At 35.5% G+C, this 20,378-nt stretch overlaps 4 protein-coding genes across 6 annotated transcripts; 1 reads left to right on the top strand and 3 right to left on the bottom strand.

The window, feature by feature from the left end:
- The first annotated feature begins 2,021 nt into the window (after positions 1-2,021).
- Positions 2,022-4,298, top strand: LOC149009712 (GDSL-like Lipase/Acylhydrolase superfamily protein). The gene is made up of 5 exons (XM_089161453.1): positions 2,022-2,300; positions 2,500-2,624; positions 2,950-3,198; positions 3,280-3,586; positions 3,907-4,298. Exons 1-5 carry the CDS (start codon positions 2,045-2,047, stop codon positions 4,128-4,130), a joined length of 1,161 nt encoding a protein of 386 aa, XP_089017579.1. The 5' UTR covers positions 2,022-2,044; the 3' UTR covers positions 4,131-4,298.
- LOC149009711 (GDSL esterase/lipase At1g71691-like) lies at positions 4,272-5,880 on the bottom strand. The gene is made up of 5 exons (XM_089161454.1): positions 5,622-5,880; positions 5,396-5,517; positions 5,077-5,316; positions 4,735-4,981; positions 4,272-4,633 (listed from the first exon to the last, which is right to left on the bottom strand). Exons 1-5 carry the CDS (start codon positions 5,878-5,880, stop codon positions 4,407-4,409), a joined length of 1,095 nt encoding a protein of 364 aa, XP_089017580.1. The 3' UTR covers positions 4,272-4,406.
- A 1,314-nt stretch (positions 5,881-7,194) lies between these two features.
- Positions 7,195-11,003, bottom strand: LOC149009710 (MADS-box transcription factor 26-like). 3 transcript variants are annotated; one of them, XM_089162961.1, is made up of 7 exons: positions 10,556-10,999; positions 10,384-10,462; positions 9,553-9,614; positions 8,665-8,764; positions 8,520-8,561; positions 7,578-7,619; positions 7,195-7,459 (listed from the first exon to the last, which is right to left on the bottom strand). In XM_089162961.1, the coding sequence occupies exons 1-7, from the start codon at positions 10,735-10,737 to the stop codon at positions 7,367-7,369; spliced, it is 600 nt and encodes a 199-aa protein (XP_089019087.1). In that variant the 5' UTR covers positions 10,738-10,999; the 3' UTR covers positions 7,195-7,366. The 3 variants fall into 3 exon arrangements, with proteins under 3 accessions (XP_089019087.1, XP_089019086.1, XP_089019085.1); XM_089162960.1 differs by having other exon boundaries at positions 10,384-10,465; positions 10,556-10,997; XM_089162959.1 differs by having other exon boundaries at positions 10,384-11,003.
- A 4,004-nt stretch (positions 11,004-15,007) lies between these two features.
- LOC149009709 (putative 12-oxophytodienoate reductase 11) lies at positions 15,008-19,956 on the bottom strand. Its single transcript, XM_089164170.1, has 5 exons — positions 19,835-19,956; positions 18,017-18,157; positions 17,767-17,897; positions 16,539-16,715; positions 15,008-15,846 (listed from the first exon to the last, which is right to left on the bottom strand). The coding sequence occupies exons 1-5, from the start codon at positions 19,900-19,902 to the stop codon at positions 15,248-15,250; spliced, it is 1,116 nt and encodes a 371-aa protein (XP_089020296.1). The 5' UTR covers positions 19,903-19,956; the 3' UTR covers positions 15,008-15,247.
- Positions 19,957-20,378: the final 422 nt, after the last annotated feature.

Raw genomic sequence — 20,378 nt, 5'->3', positions numbered from 1 at the left:
TTGTCACTGATCCAGGCACAGGCCGCACAGCATTACCATCCATGATTTCTTTTCTCTTTTCTGATATCGGATCCACTGGAATAGAAGCATAAAAGAAATCTATTAATTAAAAATAAACGTATGTAAGACAGTTTGATCAAAGTTTTTATTTAAAATAAATAAAAAAAAGTATATATATGAGATTTGAGTAGAAGAGAAAGAAAAAAATCTGATACAAAGCAGAATTAAGTAGAAGAGATACTACTTACTCATGGCCTCAGATAAGAGAAGCAAAGCAAGAACACAGCCAAATAACAAATGCTTGCGATATTCCATTTCTTTTAACTATGGAGACCTTGATGGCTAACTCTTTGGCACTCTGTGAGCTTTTATAATAAGAGCTACTAATTAAAAGGAGCGTTTCAAATTTTCAAAACTTTTTTTTGTACGGTAACAATTTGGGCATTAATATCCTAAAGAGATACAAGGGATATTAATGCCCTTAAATAAGTTTGAGTCCAAATTTTATTGTTTCTCTATTTGATAGCAATATTTGATAAATTTGAATTATTTTCTATAAATAATTATTTCATTTAACATGTAACCTTCGAGGCATAAATCATTCGAACATAATTGGAATTATTACTCGTTCAACTTAAAGATTCCATTACAAAATTCCTTTATAATTTAAATTGTTTTCATAAATTATTTCATGTATATACTATTCCCTAATTACATTTGGTATGTTGACTTTTGAGGCTTAAATCACTATAAAATGTTTTCCTAATTTAGATTATTTTCAGAAATTATTCTATGTATATACTCTTCCTTAACTACATTTGGTATGTTGATTTTTGAGGCATAAATCACTAGAATATAATTGGTAAGATTGTTCATTAATCTTGAAGATTTTGCTATAAAATGTCTTCCTAATTTGAATTATTTTTAGAAATTATTCAATGTAGATTCTCCTCCCTAATCACATTTAGCACACAATTACCTTTTGAGTATTAAATCATTGGAATAGAATTGGTAAGATTTTTCATTGATTTTAAAGATTTTGCTGTAGAATAGTGAGAAAATCACCTAAAAATTGCAAAAATGGCTAAAAAATCGCAAGATATTTTGGCGATATATCTCAAGAAATAGCAAAATATCGAGTTTTAGTTCGCCAACTACCGAAACGCCCGACATTCATCGATATTTCGCCGAATTTTGGCGAAATAGTGTATCATGATAATAACACAATATATTAAATAACATGAGGGGCATTTTGGTCCCTCAACGTTTAAAATTCGAATATACTTAACAGCGACTAACGGTGTTAGTCTCATTAGAATCCACACATAATATATTACACTAGGGACCTGTTTGGTTATTTGAGTCTGAAAATTTAAAAAATGTAGAGATTTCAAATCTATGGAGTCATGGTTCATAAAATTAATTGTTTGATTAGCCTAAATTTTTTGAATGAAATATGTAGATTAATCCTGAATAAACATATATGGAGTCATGGAAATGCACTAATTAAATAGTTTTGACAAACTTAAATCAATTCTGGGTTCTGGTTCTAGTTCGATTTCGATTAGAACCATTGATTCCAACCTTTAAACCAGAGCCGAACCAAATCTAATTTGTGATTGAACCAAATCTGATCCGGTTTAAGGGTCGACCCGATCTGGTTAGTTCGACTCGGTTTTGGATTATTACATAATTTGACACGCTTAATTGGTGGGCCTTTAAGAGGGCCCATCTGAGTTTCCTTTTCTCAAATGGCTCACGAGACATCACCATCTTCACCGCAGATAACCTACCTTTGAACCTTTTTCCCCAACCCCTTAATTAAAAGGAGGAATTCAATGACGTATCACTCACTCTTGAGGGCTCTCATGATGTCTTACTCGTCATATTCTTCTCCTGAAAGTCTACACATACATCACAAGAAATCCATTAAAGCAAAGCTTGCCAACATGCCAAGGATCGCACAGGATTTATATAAATGTGAGCTAGCTAAGGGAAGATATATCGATCCCATTGTCAAGAACTTCATCTAGTTCTAGCTATCATGAGAGGGTTTAGTGATCAATTTGTTTTGGTGTTTACCTTGGTGGCTCTGCTGTGGCTATGTAATTATAGAGCTATTTCACAGAAGCTTGAAGGTGTGCCATGTTTCTACATCTTTGGAGATTCCTTGGTCGACAGTGGAAACAACAATGGGATAATTACACTTGCTAGGGCCAACTACATGCCCTATGGCATTGACTTCCCTCGGGGTTCCACTGGGAGGTTCACCAATAGTCGAACCATAGTCGATGTCTTAGGTTCGTATTTTATTTGTTGGGTTAGTCCCTTCATTTATATAGCTCTAGATTTCTTATAAATTGACATTCTCTGTGCACATCATTGAGAGTGGGATTTCTGCCTTTCATCAGTGTGTCTATATAGTCATTTTGCCTTCTTTACGTCTCAACATGTCATATAAAAAAGATTTTGATTGACAAATTGAATTCATCATTTCAGCACAACTTCTAGGGTTTCGTGATTTTATACCTTCATATTCAACAGCAAGAGGTCTTGAAATGCTAAGAGGAGTAAACTTTGCATCAGGAGCAGCTGGTATCAGGGATGAAACTGGCAACAATCTGGTAAAGTATTTCTTCTCTCTAAAGTCTAAACCATGGCAGCCCGGTCCATACTTTATTCCGGCTCAACCAAGTTCAATTAATTGATCCAACTGTGTTTCCAAATTTCAAACCATGCACTTATATAGGAGATTCTTTATCCATTAGGGTGGTGGTCTATGCTCTGTCATACTTCTCGATAAAACTTATCTCTAATGAATCAGAGGTGGAATTCCATTAGGTTCTCATGTGAGTCTACTCTTATTGTATGGTAAAGAAAATGTGAGGAGAGCATAGAACTCTACCTTGCTAGGTCGGTCTGGTTTGATTCTGATATCTTGCCATGCAGGGAGATCATGTGCCTATGAACCGGCAAGTATCAAATTTTGCCAGCACGGTGCAACAGATGAGGATGTTTTTCAGAAGAAACGAAACTGCAGTTTCTGGTTATCTAAGCAAATGCATCTTCTATTCTGGTCTTGGAAGCAACGATTACCTGAACAACTATTTTATGCCTGATTTCTATTCAACTAGTAAACAATACACTCCCAAAGCTTTTGCTGCTTCGCTTCTTCAAGACTATTCCCGCCAATTAACGGTTAGTAATCTCGTAAATTCAATTTTAAAAATTTAGTTTTAAAAATTAGTCGTTAATAGGTTAATTACTAATCTTTGACAGGAACTATACCAGCTTGGGGCACGAAAGGTGGTGGTTACGGGAGTTGGACCGATTGGTTGCATTCCTTATGAGCTAGCTCGTTATAACGGCACCGGCACCGGAACCGGCACAGGAAAAGGAAAAGGAAAACCAAATAGTAGCCGTTGCGATGAGAGCATCAACAACGCGATTGTTCTCTTCAACTCGGGCCTCCAAAAGCTGGTGGATCGTTTCAATAAAAAAGGAGGGAGTTTTCCTGGAGCAAGATTCGTATATATGAACATGTTTGAAAGTTCTAAAAGTCTTACAGCAAATGCAGCATCTTATGGTAACATTTAGATTAATGACTCGCTAATTTAATTTCATAATGAGTTTGAATCCTCTACCTGTCATGGAATGGTCTGTGCTCTCCTCCTCATGTTTCTTATTTTACTACACAATAAGACTGGAGTCAACAAAATAAATCAAAAATGAGACCTTCAGTGGATTTCACATTGACTCCTACCTTTATTGTGTGATGAAGAAGCATGAGGAGAGCACATACCTCTCCCCTAACAAGTGGTGATCGGAACTCTTTCATAATCTCTTCTTAATGGCATATGGTTTGCAAGTTATTGAGTTTCTAAACATTTTGGGGCATGCCTACAGGATTTGAAGTGATTGACCAGGGTTGCTGTGGGGTGGGAAAGAATAATGGCTTGATTACTTGTCTTCCACTGCAACCACCCTGTGCGGACAGATCAAAGTATGTTTTCTGGGATGCATTTCATCCTACTGAGGCTGCAAACATCGTTCTTGCCGGAATTTCATTTGCTTCCAAGTCTAGTTCATTTGTGTACCCCATGAATATTAAACAACTAGCCATGCTCTAGGACTCTCTCATGGATTTCCTTGTTGATTGATTACTTTGTGTTTGGTATTTAGTGTACTTGAAAAGCTGTGTGATGTTTATTTATTCTATGCAAGCAAATCCTGAAGAAATAAAAAATTATTCATAAATGTACGACGTCACAATTATAAAATGATGAACTAGAGAAAGACATGCAAAGTTGTACATGAGACGTGAACAATACTAGCTGTGAGATTCTTCGGAAGCTCAATTCAAAAGAGACATTTGAATCGAAAATGTTACAATTGCAAGAGTAAAGCTAGAGATCAAGATTTGCGAGCTGTTCAATGTTCATGGGATATGCAACATTGGTGTCTCCCTTGAAAGCCTCCTTCCCCATAATGACATTTACAGCTGAAGTTGGGTGGAAAGCGTCCCAAAACACATACTGATCTCTGTTGGCACAAGGTGTCTCAAATGGAAGACATGTGATCTCTCCACCATTACGCCCAATTCCACAACACCCTTGGTCGATCACACTAAACCCTAAAACACAATAACAATATATGCCAACCAGGTTATTATATGATATGATAATGATAAGATCATTAGATAGATAGAATAATTCATGTGTCTGGAACATATACCATATTGGCTAGGGTTATTAAGAATGTCTTGAAACATGCTATAGATGTCGAGATAGATGAACTTGGAGCCAGGAAGATTAGTGTTAAGGCTATCAACCATCGACCTGACATTGGAATTGAATTGAACGACGAGCTGATTGACGGCATCGGAGCACCGGCCGGAACTGTGTGCCAGAACGTTTGGACAACAACCCAGGACTCCCAACGCTGATATCACAAATCTTCTGGCTCCGAGGTTGTATAAGCTCTACATGCAAATGAAACCAAATCAAATTCTGCATCAAATAAGCCCAAGCCCATTTATTCAGTGGGCCCAAATCGCTGAGTCAAGGAATTACCCACCGTGAGTTGCTGATTGTATTGTTGAGTCAATAGATCGGCGAATTGTTCACCATTGTATTGATCCTTGGTTGGATAGTTAGGTAGCAAATAGTTGTTGAGGTAATCGTTGCTCCCCATGCCAACAAAAAATATGCACCTTTTGAGTGCGTCTGCCATAGAATCAGCACCTAGATTGCCAGTCATCTGATCAAGGGAGTTCTGAAAGTTTTGTATTTGCTGGTTGAATGGTATGCGTCCCACCTGATCAAAACCCACATCAGCATTTTGCATTTTTTTTAAATTTCACGGAGTCAATTATGAAAGTGGTGAAGAGACTTACAAAATTTCTGCCAGTGATGTCAAGAATACCAGCAGCAGCAGAAGCGTAGTTAAGCCCATGAAGCATTTGATCGCCAGAAGCTTCAGAATATGGTGGAATCAGTGGAAGGCCAAGTAATTCAGCTGCAAAGAAGTAAACATTATCAGAGACATGCATACATATATGCATGCATGCATGTAAACGAAGAGACAGAGAGAAAGAAGCTAGGGTTTTGAATGGGGTTTACCGATTTCATCAACCATGGTGTAACCATTAGAGAAGCGACCAGTTGGGCCTTCATCAAAATCTACTCCGTAAGGGTAGTAGTCGGCCTTAGCAAAGGAAGCAAGATTGTTGTTATTGCCATTGTCGATTAGAGAATCTCCAAATATGAACATGGCTGGAACTAACTCTGGTGTTGTTCCATCATCTTGGCCTGAAACACTACTACTACCGAGTAACAGGAAGGTTAGAAAGGAGAGTGAGAAGAACATTCTGCTAGGCATGGAGATAATGAACTGCGTTAATTTGCAAGTGATGAGTTGGTTCGAGCTAGGTGAGTTTAATAAGCAATTTGAAGGACGCGAGGTAGGTGGAACTGTAGTTAATGTTCTCTGCTTGCCCATCTGTTTTTTAACTGAGCAGTAACTGTAAGCTTTTATTACAGGCTCGTGGAACTTCTGATGCATGGTTTCGTAAAATTACAGTTCTTCATCGTCATATATGGTATAACAGTAAACACAGAGGGCATCTCATCTTTGCAGAGTTGGGTTCTTTTGCAGAGTAGAGAAGATCAATAATGATTTTCATGGTCAGACAAGTACAGCTAGCTAGGGTTTTCTTCTGGAGTAAAGACTAAGTACGTTAGGTAGAATTTACCTACTTGCCGGGGCCTGTTTGGCTAGATTTGTAACGAATCACCTTTATCATTTATACCACCAAACACATTAATGGTTTTCCTTCAAAATTGAGAGACGAATTTTACGTTACCTTACATGGTTTGGTGGTTAGAAGTTGACCCACTCGTTCATTAACTCTATAATAACTAGTTGACTTATTGAGCTATGTTGACTTTTTGACTACCACGAATATGGGACCCGGTAATCTAAAATTGTGAAAATTTACTCGAACCGGTCAGGTCAAATTCATCCTCATATATATATATATATACATCCTTATTGTCAAATCTTCATGTGTAATAATTGTCTCATAGAGGGTCTGTTTGGTAGAGCCCAAGAATTAATATTGGAGAGTTGTTAGTTTCTCTACACGGTTTCTGTGCGAAGCAGTGGCCGAAGCTGTAGAGCACTGGAGTGGGATTTTCAAGTTTCAATGGAGAAAAATTGGAGGGAACGAGCAGTAAATGTATATATTCAGGTGATCTGGGGAGTTGGGGAGCTTTTGCTATGAGAAACGTTTCTCTCTGTTAATGGATTAAGTTGAAAGGGAAAACACAGAGAAGAGGTTGGAGTATGAAGCAGCCTTTATGAGAAACCAGCTGCTCAAACCTTGGCACTTGTCAAAGGACATTGATGGAAACTTTCGCTTTCGTCCATGCATGGTGATGCATGTGAGAGTGATCAGAAACCATTACTGCACCATCTTATTGCTCTACAAACACAATACTGGTTTGGTGCAATGCTTCATTATGTATATGGCTCTTCATACCAGAAGCTGCTGGTTCAATTCTTAGCTAAATGGTACTTCAACGACAAAAATTCTCTTGTACCAAACCCACATTTCTGCTATCCAAACAGGGCCTCAAGATTTTTCATGAAAGAGAAAGAAAGCATGCAGCAATTATGTAATTTACCCCATTTTTGCTCAACCTTATGATGCTACTACAATACATCAAATACACAATCACACAGCCATGCACACCACTCGTATTTAGGTAGTAATTAATTATACAAAACAAACCTTAAAAGAGAAAACTAATGATCCTTCACTACAATCTTCCAGTGTTGTTATAATCACTGGTTACCTAACCATCTAAGTCTGGAATATCTCATTTTGAATTGTTAGTGGATATGAAAGTCCTAGTAGAGATGGTGGCATTTCAAATATCCCTGTTTGCTCAAATATCTGCAATAAAAATAAGAACAGAGAGAGAGAGAGAGGGGGGCATTTATGTCAGTATATAATGTAAAAATTCGGGTGAAAATAGAATGATAATTCCAAACTATTATATTTCAATATATACCTTGCCTTGAAGATACCCATTTGCTGCAGTCAGTATTCCCTCCTTCAAATCAACATGGAGAATATATTTTTAGGAATAAAACAAAGATAAATTGCATTCTAAATGCATGTAATGTCAATTGATAAATAGAAAATACTATGTTTCTTATCAATTATATTCGAGAAATGCTGTAGATTTGACAGGTATAAGGTAAAAGAGGCACCTTTAAAACACCTCAGCCTTATCCTGATTAAATGGGGTCTGCTGTATGGATTCTAAGTCTGGATTAGCTATTTATTGAGTACTCTAATTATCATTATCATATTTAGTTCGGAGATACTCTCTTGAGTAAGGCTCTCTTTGGCATGATTTTCATTTTTAAGTTTTACTTATTTTTGAAAAATCAATAGAAAATTTATTTTGGATCAAAATATGAAAAATGTTTGGTAATCAATAGGTAAAATAGGTTTTTTTATTAAATAAAATACATTTGGTATATATTCCTATAAAATAATTTTTCTTTGGTCATCGGACATAAAGGGGTTTATGGAGGAATAAAGAAGGAAGATAATGAGGGTTTTATAAATGAAATTGAATCTACTGTTTTAACCTCACTCATAACCATTCCAGTCACATGTTTTAAGAACCACCACAAAAAAAACAGATGAAAGCTAATTTCATAGAAAAATTAAAAACAGGTTCTCAACACTTTTGAAATAGAAATAGACTGTATAAATCGTATCAAATGCTTCCATTTCTATTTATTTGGGAAAAAATAAAAAATCAAAATCATGCCAAACCCTGCCCAAGTCTCCCACTTGATAATGATATGGTGAGTGATGGTGTGTTGGAGACAACTATTATTGCAGGTTTAAGTATACAATGTTTCTTGTAATTTCTTTGTTTTTCTCTTAATAAAGTTGATAATTTTTTATTAAAAAAAAAAAGTTTAGGGCAACAAACCTTCTTCTTCAACAATTGAATCTCTTCAAACATTATTTGCATCTGTGAAGTTAAAAGTTTAAGCAATTATTATTTCTCTATAAAATAAAAACCAAATATATATCATATAATCATTTAGAATTAAATTGTCAAGTGATTTTCCTACCTTTGTTGTACGAATATGGCACATCCAAATCTCAAGTTGTTTCTCTAGAGCAAGTAATTCATCCAATGTCATATTTTCGGTCTTCCCACCATATATACACCTGAGAGAAAAGAAAATGCTCATCTATATTAATTAAAAAAAAAAATCTCTATATAAATACCTATATGGAAAGATATACATATCTCTTCTAAGCTGTCTATAAGCCCCTAGATCTCATTTAGAAAATTTTGCTCCAAGGTGGAACGTTCGAAACGCATTTTAGTCTACAAGAAGTAATTTCAAAACATTAACAAACTTAGATTATAAGTTCTTCTGATAGTGAAGGGGCATTTCTATTTTAAATTTTCTTTTTGATGATATTCTTTTGGAACACAGGAGGTATAAGGAAGAAGACGAGGATCAATGCTCTGTAAATGTGAAACACAGGGGTGTGAGGAAGAAGACGGGGATCAATGCTCTGTAAATGTGAAACACAGGGTGTGAGGAAGAAGACGAGGATCAATGCTCTGTAAATGTGAAACATAGGGGTGTGTCGAAGAAGACGGGGATCAATGAGGAAGAAGACGGGGATCAATGCTCTGTAAATGTGAAACACAGGGGTTGTGAGGAAGAAGACGGGAATCAATGCTCCGCAAATGTAACTTTTCCTGATGTAATTTTTTTTTTAATTCTTAATACAAATGAGCTCTTAGTGGGAAAAAAAAATTAAAAATTTCTAGCCATTTTTGAGATGCAAATTTCGAGTATACACATGTATTGCCATATGCAAGATCATGAAGCAATAAATATCATTATTCTATTAGAAATTAATAAAAAATTTTAATTTAATTTTCAGTTAGATAATAAACATAAATATGTGTTTAAAATGTAAGAGCAGTAAAATCTTACCCAAGTCCTTTTTGGAGAAGCTGAATCTCTTGCTTTAAACTGTTTATTTCTTCTCGTAACTCCTGATGGAAATGAATCATAACGTATCAACAATTACAATCAGTTAAATTCAAGAAGATCATAAAAATATCATTAGCTTTAGACACTAAGTGGAAATGGAAGAAGAAAAAAAAGTCGATTTATTTTTATTGGAGGAAACAAAAATTATTCATGATTGACATGTGTTGTTCTTGCCAAGTTCTTATTAGGGCTGGAGATCAGTAGCTACACTTTATGTGGTTGATGTCAAATTAGAAGACCAAAGTGTTCTTCAGCTAAGGGAGACCTAGATTTTTCTAAGAAAACTTTCCCCAGAGAATAAGTAAATAAGAAACATAACATCTCACCATAGGCCAAAAGGCATAAGATCTGGACATGGTGGAAGAACTCGAGGTAGCTCTAGTGGCAGCCAAGATCACGAATTTTGGGCAGATGAGTTGGAAAAAGAAGGATTTGATAAGCTGGCTGCTTATGTTTCATTAATGTTTTCCTTTTTGTATATTCGAGCTTACTCCTTCACTATTTGGCCTGCTTGGTTTGCTCTTCCTTTTTATTCTCAACGATACTTTTCAGCTTATATTTGGAGGAAAAAAAAAAAAAAAAAAAGCTTAGTAGAGATGAAGGTGTGTATACGTAGAGGAAAAAGTCCCCACATCTCAAACATATGAGTTGTTGATGTCAATATAGGAGGTGCAAATTTAGATTGCTTTCCTTTCCTTCATAGGTAGAACACTAGGGAGGAATAATATTATCTTCTCTTTTTAAACCATTTAAGGAAACAGGGGAACTTACCAAATTAAACTTCTCTTCAGCTTCTCCAATTTGAGCCCCTTGAGTTGATTTCATGTACCTCTCAATCAACTGTTCCATGCTTCTTAAACAAGTTAGAGAAACACTGTAAGTAATCACAGAGAGATATAGAGATGAGAGACTGAGACAGACAGAGAAAGATAGAGTGAGATACCCTTTGGTAGCAAGCTCATATAGCTTGCCATGGGTGGAGAAGATCATAATACCAATCTCAGCATCACACAAAATTGATAACTCCTTAGCTTTTTTGAGAAACCCAGCTCTGCGTTTGCAGAAGGTGACTTGCCTGTGGACAGGATTCTCGATCCGCTTCAACTGTACTTTACCTCGTGCCATTGATGTTCCCTCCTCACTCTTTCTCTTTCTCTTTCTTTTGTTCTTGTGGGCTTCTTTGCAGGCTCACATCCAACCTCCCACTAGTTTAAACTAGCTTCGAGGTGGTTGTTCACCATTCTTTCTCTGTCTCTCACTTCAATTTCTTAACACTTGTCTCCTTCCATTGTTCAAGGCAAAAAAGGCTTTTTATAGCCCTCCCCGGTTCAAACTTATTCTACTGTCCTAAAGGAATACAATCACTACTAATTAATAATGTTGGAAACTCCCCTCACACATCACTATGGGCTCCTCAGTCCTTCCATCATTATTCAATTCATCTTCTTCAAATGATACCCCTTTTCACCTTCATTACCCGATTATTTTCAGAAAACTCTTTGTTCACATGGATCTTTAGACTTGAACAGTTCCCATTATGGAACTTTAGAGAACTCAAAACATTTCTAGAACCTGATAAAACCCCCCATCACTTCTTGTTTGTATGAACCTTCCAATCACTTGCCATGTACAGCACCCACCTGGAACCCACTGCCTCCTTGTGGGTCCTCTGGAATCCACCTGGGTGGGTGTGCTGTGGGCTTACTACAAGGAGCTGAGCTGCACTTCTGGTAAACATGGCCGGCCGGAATCTTTGGCTGCTCTAGCTATACTGTAACTTTCTCTGACCTCAGTTACAAAGTTTTAGCTTCTCTTTCACGGGCAAGCCAAATTTAGCCAAGCCAAGATGTTCAAAGTGGACTATTATTAGAAAAAAAATATGCTAAAATTTGTGGTGTTCACGTGTTAGTGTTTTTTGTCGTGATTTAAAAAATTTTAGGGTTTAAAAGTTTAGACCAATAAGCTTTTCTAGTTCATTCTTTTATGATTAGTTGTGCAATCAAAGATAATAAAAAGTCAACATTCCCCACTTCCCTGCACCTTTGCTTTCAGGCTAGAAAGAATCTTATCAAATCACAGTCCACTCAATAGAAACCCTAGACTGCATGAAAGGTAGCGTTCACAATGGACACGTAGTAGCTAGTTTTACATGCAAAAACTTGAATATTTGTGCTTTAAGGAAGTAGACCCTGTAGGGTCGTCAAGAACCTAACAAGAAGCACAAATTAAAATTGAAGTGTTGGAGCCAGATATGATGGATAACTATCAAGTACTTCTGTTTACTGTTATATATTTCTCTTTTTATTCTTTTATTATTATGTGTTATTGATCTCTCTTACTTAACACCGTGCCTTTTTATGTACTTAAAACTAACAGATTTTTATGGTTCTTTACGTAGTTAGATTAAAGACCTATAGCTCATTCACTAAAACCAAAACCTATATTCGATACCTCGTTATTGTTTAAAGTACAAATGATCTAACATGACGTATTCTTTTGGTTTTAATGGCAACTTGATGTAGAATTCTATGTTCTTGGGAAACTGCTGTTTGTGTTACCATTGTCTATTAATGCCTTCTCTAATGGTGCTTCTCTTTTTTTTTCTTTTTCTCCTCCAAATTTTGCTTTAAGAGCTTTAGTATGAAAGGTAGAACATCAAACTTTATGGAACAGTAAAGTGTAGGAAGCCGATATGATAGACAATTATAGCTCATTTATTTGCAAATTTCTATAAATAAAAAAACTATATATACACATTTTTACATGAAGGAACCAGAGTTGGAGTTGGCACTTCTTTTTCACCAATCCCTTTTTTATTTTATTTTATGTATGTGTGTGTTGATTTTTATGATTCTTTAGCTAGATTAAAGAACTACCTAGTTCATCCATCATAACCCATAGCTAGAGTAAAGACCTAGTTCATTCCATCACAACCCAAAACCATTATTGTTAGAAGCAAGTAATCCAACATGACATATTTTTTTCGTTTTAATAGAGCAACTTGATGTGGAATTCTATATTTTTTGGGAAAAGTATTACTTGTGTTACTATTATTATCAGCCAATGATAATGTTTTTTTTTCTCTCTCCAAATTGGACCCTTTAAAGACCGAAGCATGAAAGGTAGAACACCAAAATATTTAAGACACAGTAACCCTTTGGTCCCACTCATCGCTTGCTCCCAACACGAACACAAAGAAACGAAAAGAAAATTTCTTAATTGACATATCCCTCAATGGCGCTCTTGTCCTGATGTGAGGAGGGCAAGCAAATTATGCAATATTCTTCTCTAAAAATATATCTCATAATTAGGGATATAAATGGATAATCGAAATCTGCTTTTGAATTCACATCCGTATCTGTTTAGGAGTATTCAAATCCATCTAATTACTAATAAGATGTGGATATGACAATATCCTTTCCGATCGACTATTATTTGTCCAATAAAATTATCCGATAAAGTTGCTTATTTGGATTTGTTTTCTTATGTTTATAAATTTCTTACTTGAGATATGTAAATATTTTTCTAAATTTTCTACTAAAATAAATATCAAAGTTGCTAAATTCTTCCACAGGTATTAAAAAACTTGTATTCAATTTATATTTATACCTGGTTAGAAGAATTAATTTTAAAAAAAAAATCATCCGACTATTATCCGAATCCAACTGAATCTGTCTGAAAACCGATAGAATATTATCTGAATCAGTCCGAATATAAAAAAATACAAATATGATATTACTACTATTCGATTCGAATCCAATCTGTTTACATCCTAAATAATAATTGATCTTATAGAATTTGATCTATATTCTTACCAAATGAAGGGTATGAAATAAATTAGATTGATTTTTTACAATAAAATGTTATGTAAATTAGATTGATTTTTAATTGATTGAAATATGAGCTTGGAGAAACCTCTCCACAGTTAGATTTGAAAAATCTTTAGATTGCCACCATCAAAATTCAACATATATAGATATTCTTTTCTATCCCCTTTCCCCCTTCCAAACATTCATATACATATAAAAGGGATTTACAAACCCCATTGAGAGATCTTCTCTTTTTCTTTTCCTTTCACATAGTACCAAAACAAAGGCTAACCAACCATGTATTCAATAAAGCATGTCCATAATCCATCTCGAAAGTTTGAAACCCAAAGAAACATATCATCAAGAATCCCACCTAAAGCAACTTTTCTTTAATTATGTCTTTGGTGATGGCTTTAAATGTTATATACAGTCGATCATGAAGTCACTTAATATGCCAATGACAATTAAATAATTAGATTACAAATAAACAAGTAGATCAAAAGATGAATGCCAACAGAGATGTCAACTTTAAGTTCTATGTTTTTTCATTGGCTTATACATAATGGGTGCTGTTAGATTATACATGACCATTCATTCACTTTCTTTGAGCATAATTTAACGAGGGTGACTACCATTGGAAAAAGGAAGAAAGACCATCAAATGGATACAAAACCATGACTTAGAATAATCCATCAATAAGAAAAAGGCATCAAGCTTAATTAAAGCCAAACATTAATCACAAGTATGAAAATGAGATTGGATCCCAAAACTTAGGTTTCATATCCCAATTACTAAAATCACCAATTTGCAAGCATCTTCACAAATTTTTTTTTATTTTTAAAATCCTTTAATATAGGAGAGCTTTCGGTGTCAATATGCAATCTAAGGCTCGAATTTCCAGGTGAAGTGACTCATAGATACAAGAGAGAGAGATTTCCAGATGAAACTCCACGCATGTACAGATGAGTAAGAATCAAATTAAAGTCATCTCAAGAACAATTATTCTATTAACATGTGAATATCCAATCCAGAACCTCAAACTTTTGAAAGGACGTAATGTCAGATAGAGGAGAAAGTAGTAGAGTTTTTTTTTTTTTTTAAGAGTAATCAATGTTAGACTAATTCCTCCAATATCCATCAAATCAGTTTTTTATTAAATTACCTGCAGTGTTCTATATTCCTCGCTTACAGTAGTCTTGAATGTTTACAGGTATTGTTTTATTATTATTTTTTTAAAATGTAGACTGATAAAATAACTGGCGAGATCATGTGGCCACCAATAAAAATGTTTGGAATCTGTCCACTAAGATTCTTTAAACATAACTTAATCAGATAATTAAAGAAAATATGCTTTCCTTTCTTTTCTTTTTGTTCCAGTGAGAAAGTTAATCTTTATCTTAATCATGGAGACTGCTTAGAAATATTAATTTAGTCATCACTTTTATCAAGTAGACGATCTGCATGTGTGCCACTACAAACTTCAGAAATATTTAAGTCAATAGGATGCGTTCTAAGATAGAGAGAAACTGTTTAAGAAAAAGGATGATATGAATTCTCTCTCGACTGAAACAAAAAGGCTGTGAAATTTTCATTAATTTGAAATATTTTTGAATAATCTAATCATGAAAAACGTTCATTCATGCACCCAAATCATTTTAAATTTGTTCTTGTATTAGATTATAGAATGAAGTAAAAATGTTGTAAAGTAGAAACCAGAAAGAAAGAAAAAAAAGGGCTGGGGAGGGTAAGCCAAGAAAATAAGGGAAAGGAAATATAACACATACATTGCACATTCATTTGTAGGAACAAGCTAGGGTCCAGTTCTCTCAGTTTTGAACTGTAGATTCAAGAAATGGATAGTCTGTGTAACCAACAACAGGATCAGGTGTGTAAAAGGTCTCTCTATTGTACTTGTTAAGGGGAGCATCAAGCTCAAATCTTTTTGTCAAATCTGGATTGGCCAAGAACAATCGACCATAAGCAACAAGGTCTGTATAATTACTAGCAATAGCTTTGTTGCCATCGTCCTTATCATATCCTCCAGCAACAATAAAGGTGCCACTGAATGCTCTTCTCATAGGTAGAAGACTATGGGGAGTTTCAACCTTTTCTCCAACAGTTTTCATCCTTGGCTCAACCATGTGACAATAGAGAATTCCATATTTGTTGAGGGATTGAGCCATGTAAAGCCCTAGAGCTTCTGGGTTTGAGTCTCCAGACTCCATATAACCGGCAAAAGGTGAGAGCCGAATCCCAACTTTATTGGCACCAATCTCATTGACAATGGCCTCAACTATTTCGAGAGGGAAGCGACAACGATTTTGCAGGCTTCCACCATATTCATCTGTTCGGTCATTAACTCGGTCTTTCATGAATTGCTCAAGTAAGTACCCATGAGCCCCATGGATCTCAACTCCATCAAATCCTATTAGAAGTAAGAAAATTAGTCAAGCAAAATGATTAAAAATGAGTATTAAACAATAAAGATCACCAAGATGAGTATTGAGGCCAAGAAAATGCATTGTACCTAAAATGAAGGCTCCAACCATGAATATTCAATGAATTACAAAGTAACTTTTGGCAGATTTTTTAAATACTTCCTGTGAGGGATATACTAATATCTATGGGAATATGCTGTTTTCCTATCAGGTTATAAATCAAGAATTGCTGAAACAAGTTGCATCATGCAAGCAAAAGCTTTAGGAGATCAACGAGGAGGAATTGAAAAGAAGTAACATACTACAGTTTGTATAATCAAAGTCACAAAAGGCAATGGAATCAATCTATTTCAGTACTATACTTCCTATTTTTATCTTCCCAATTTTATTTTTCATGTACTTAAACTGAAGAAGAGCTTCTATCCTAACTAAAATCTACTGTATTCGAACATATTCAAGGTATAGCTCATAGTTAAACTGCTTTCCAAAGATAATGAAAGTAGGATCGAGTTTCAAGACCATGCATCTTTATCAAATGGTAGTTCCTTCTGTAGAGAATTCTCCAAATTTTGGCCAATCAACTTTCCAACAATCATTCATCAATAACAAACTTTCCAACAATCTTATGCATTAAGTTTTGATCTCATTAGGGGAAATTAAATTTCTTTTGAAACCTTACCAGCTTCAATTGCATTTCTAGCAGCAATTCTGAAATCATTGACAATTTGAGGGATTTCCTCTATCTTTAACTGTCGTGGAGGTGTGAACTCCACTACATCAATGCCATTTGCACGAACTGCTGGCTTCAATGGTTTTTCTGTTGATGAGATTGGAGCTTGTCCATTTGGCTGATATTCTGCACAAAGTGACTGCATCAGGAAAGTTGAAAATCATGAACAGATACACTTTCAATGGAATATTTAGGTCACCCAACATGTATATACGTAAAGACCCATCATCCCAATTCCCAAAGCCTTGAAGCATACTACTAACTCTTTTTTTTTTCCCTTCTCCAAACACCAGTCCTATCGGGTGAAGAACGAAAGAACTGGTTCATACTAGTGGAACCCAGTAACCTAAGAGTCACAATTTGTAATGTAACCGTCTAAGAGGTACAGTTAAAAATATCAACCTATTCAATCAAATGCAAAGAGAGAACAGAAAAAGGTAGGGAAGGAAATTCCACATGTCAGGAACAACTAATAGTGCTACAGGGGCAAAAAGTTCTGGACATTACATAATGTTTAACGTTCTGTGATTCTGCCACTCTTTCTAAAGGTCTACCATTGCATGAAGCTCCCATTACTACAGGGTCTGCAGGGGGAAAATGTAAGTAGCCTTACCCCACTTCATGAAGAGGCTCTTTCCATGCTGACACTCTCTATAACCAAAATGAAAAGAGCATCTAGATAAAGCGAAAAAAAGAAAGCAGTGGAAATGAAATGAAAGAAAAACAATTCTATTTGTTTGGTTATAGAAATCCAGGATAAAGAAGAGAGAGACAGACAGAGGAAGGAGGAACAAGATCCTAGTGTTCAATGAGGTTTCTTTGGCCAGAAAGAAAACAGTTAAATTCATAGGACTGAACTCGTCACAAACAAATGGTATGAAAATGCACTACATAGTATTGGATAACTCACAACTGTAAACATGGGTATTAAGTGTTCTCTTCCATGTGTAAAATGGCATTTCCAAGCCAACTAATTCAGAGTAAATTCATTGTTAAGATAAAAAAAACTAGAGCCAGACAGTAGGATTGTATTCGAACTCCCCTGAGACAGACAGCAATTCTTATCACCAACAGAGGTGTTAACCTTGGCACCATGAAAATATGCAGTCATGGCAAAATATAATCACTTAGATGGAAAAAAAATAAATAAATAAAGGTAGTAGAATCAAGAAAATACCAGAACTAGATACCCTGCCCACATGCCAAATCTGGCAAAAAAAGACACCACCCTTTGCATGAACAGCATCCACTATAGGTTTCCAGGCTTCCACCTGCTCTTTTGTCCAAATTCCAGGTGTATTTGGGTACCTTCCATTCAGAAAAAAAAAACAAAATATATATATATATTTCAAATAAAGGAAAACACACAATAAGCTTTAAATTCTGGTAATAGAATGAAAAATAAAAATTTATATCAGGAACCATACCCTTGTGCAGTATCAGAAACACCTGTGGCTTCGCTTATGAGAAGTCCCCCTTTGGTGGTTCTTTGAGAATAATATAAGATAGCATGTGGTTGAGGGACATTGTTGTAAGACCTCTGCCTAGTCAAGGGTGCAAAAACCACTCTGAAAGTTCATAACACAAGTATCCTTTATTATTTTGAGTGCTCTAGTTTCTCAATTTGGATATCCAATAAACCAGAAAACCAGTAAAACAGAAGTTTATAAGAAACCATAATAAGGGAGAGATCAAAATCCAACCAAAAAAAATCTTTGAAATGAAAATGGATCAATCCAGATTTAATTTTTTGGGATAGCCTTAATGGTCACCTCCTGGTGTTTGGATGGTCCAATCTAACAGTTACAAAGCAAGTATAACTCTGAATACTGAGTAGTCTGCAGTATCCAGATGACTTGGTGGTTTCTCATTCAAGAACATGTGGGTGGGGGAGAATTAAAGGAAAACAGAGGTCAGATTAAGAAATCTCTGTAGAAGACCTCTTTTTGCCTGACTAGAAGTTGAGAGAAGTCCTTGTAAGTGGTACTATTGTCAACTGAGAAGCAGAGCAGAAGGTTTTGCATGTACATTGACATGAAAACAATGGCAAACCTCAGAGCAATGGTGAGGTTGCTCTCCTTTACAATCTATTGCAACCTGTTGGGTGTGGGTTTGAATAAGGACACAAGCTCCCCATAAAAAGTGGCTGTTAGACCGCATATATATACCCTTCCCTATACCCTGCCATTGCAGAAGCCTTGTACACTGGGTACACTTTTTTTAGCATTGACCTCAACATACAATGAGAATTTACATTCATCAGATCCACATTGATCCCAAAGGGTATTAATGCAGATACTTATGTTGGACTGGAGGTCTAAAATGAAAGAATAACTAACGTACTACATATCTCTCTTCTTAATTGGTGCAAATCTGAAAAGTAATAGGCCCACAGCTTCTAGAATCAAATAACCATGTTTTCAGTATCCAACCTGGAAAAGGCAACTCTAGTATGCTGATTTCAGCGTCATTAGGGAATTAAACAACATGCAATCGAAAGATCAAAACTAAATTTGTACAATAACATTGACCACTAAAGACTTCGAATAGTTGCTCAAACATTGTATTTAGGATTGATTTTCTAGTCATTATTTTAGTGAAAAACAAGCAAAATGATGGCATTCTTTTATATAGATGTGTGCATATTCAAGTCTTTTCTGCAAAGGAACAGAAGAGAAAGCACCAGTTCATATAGGTAGGTGAAAGTAAAATGGCTGGAGTCTTAGAGAACTAAATTGTGAGATAGACAAGAAAGACAAACCTAATGAAATGACCTTTGTTTGATACAGGGGAACGTAAAACCCTGATGAACCTCAAAATAGGCAGAATTTTTTCAAACTGTTCCAGTTGATTTAATTCGGGCTATACTGACATTCAAATTTGGGAAAGAGAAATCCAACCTCATCCACTATAAGGACTGGGGATCAAACATTAGGTCAGAACACTAACGACTCTCTAGAGATTGAAAAGTAAAACTTGATTTTAGTCAAGCCCATCTTCGATAAACCTGGATACCTTCAAAAGATAAAGCCTCTTTTCTGCAAAAATAACCAACAGTGAACAGGGTCGAAAAAAGAAAGAGTCAACGTGCTCGATGATGATTTTGTAAAAATTTCAACCAGCAATTCAATACTAAATGGGACAACAATCTAAAACTCCAACTTGCAGATATCTAAAGAAAATTCAAGACTCTACGGCCCTAGAAAACAAGAAATGATCAGAAAGAAGTGTAACTATAGACAAACCTGTGAGAAAGTTGAAAATTTCCCATTCTGTATGGAGTGAGAAGAGGGAGATTTTCGACTCCGGCCATTTTTAGATTCTAAAACAATAATGAGCCCCTGTCTCCGACATTGTCATCGTTCGTTTCATATATATACCTTCCATTCTTATGGACGTAACGCGTGACGCATATGGACATGATGTTCATAAAAGTTTCTCTTTATTGAATAGAACCCAAGTGGCCTGTATTTTGACACGTTTGCAATTAAAATTTTGTATTTGGTTGGGATTTTGGACAGATTCAATGTCTATAGCAATTAAAAATGCACAAAGTCTTGGGTTCTCAACCATTCAGCAGCATTAATTTGAGGATGTAATCGTGGTGTGCGCAAGCTGTCTCGGATGAACCTCATAAAAAATATATAAAAAAAAAGAAGAAATTAAATTTGGCAAAAAAAAAGCAAGTAATAATGCACAAAGTCTCTTGCGATAACACGCTCGTTGCTGTTAACGGTTGAGATTTTGATTTCGACGGTTGGCAGCAAGTAATGTTCAATATTCATGTCT

The sequence above is a fragment of the Hakea prostrata genome, chromosome 7 (genome assembly GCF_041222555.1).
Source record: "Hakea prostrata isolate BN-2017 chromosome 7, UWA_Hpros_2, whole genome shotgun sequence".
NCBI lineage: Eukaryota > Viridiplantae > Streptophyta > Magnoliopsida > Proteales > Proteaceae > Hakea > Hakea prostrata.
The sequence above is the reverse complement of the archived record's forward strand: the minus strand, read 5'-3'. Positions and strand labels throughout refer to the sequence as shown.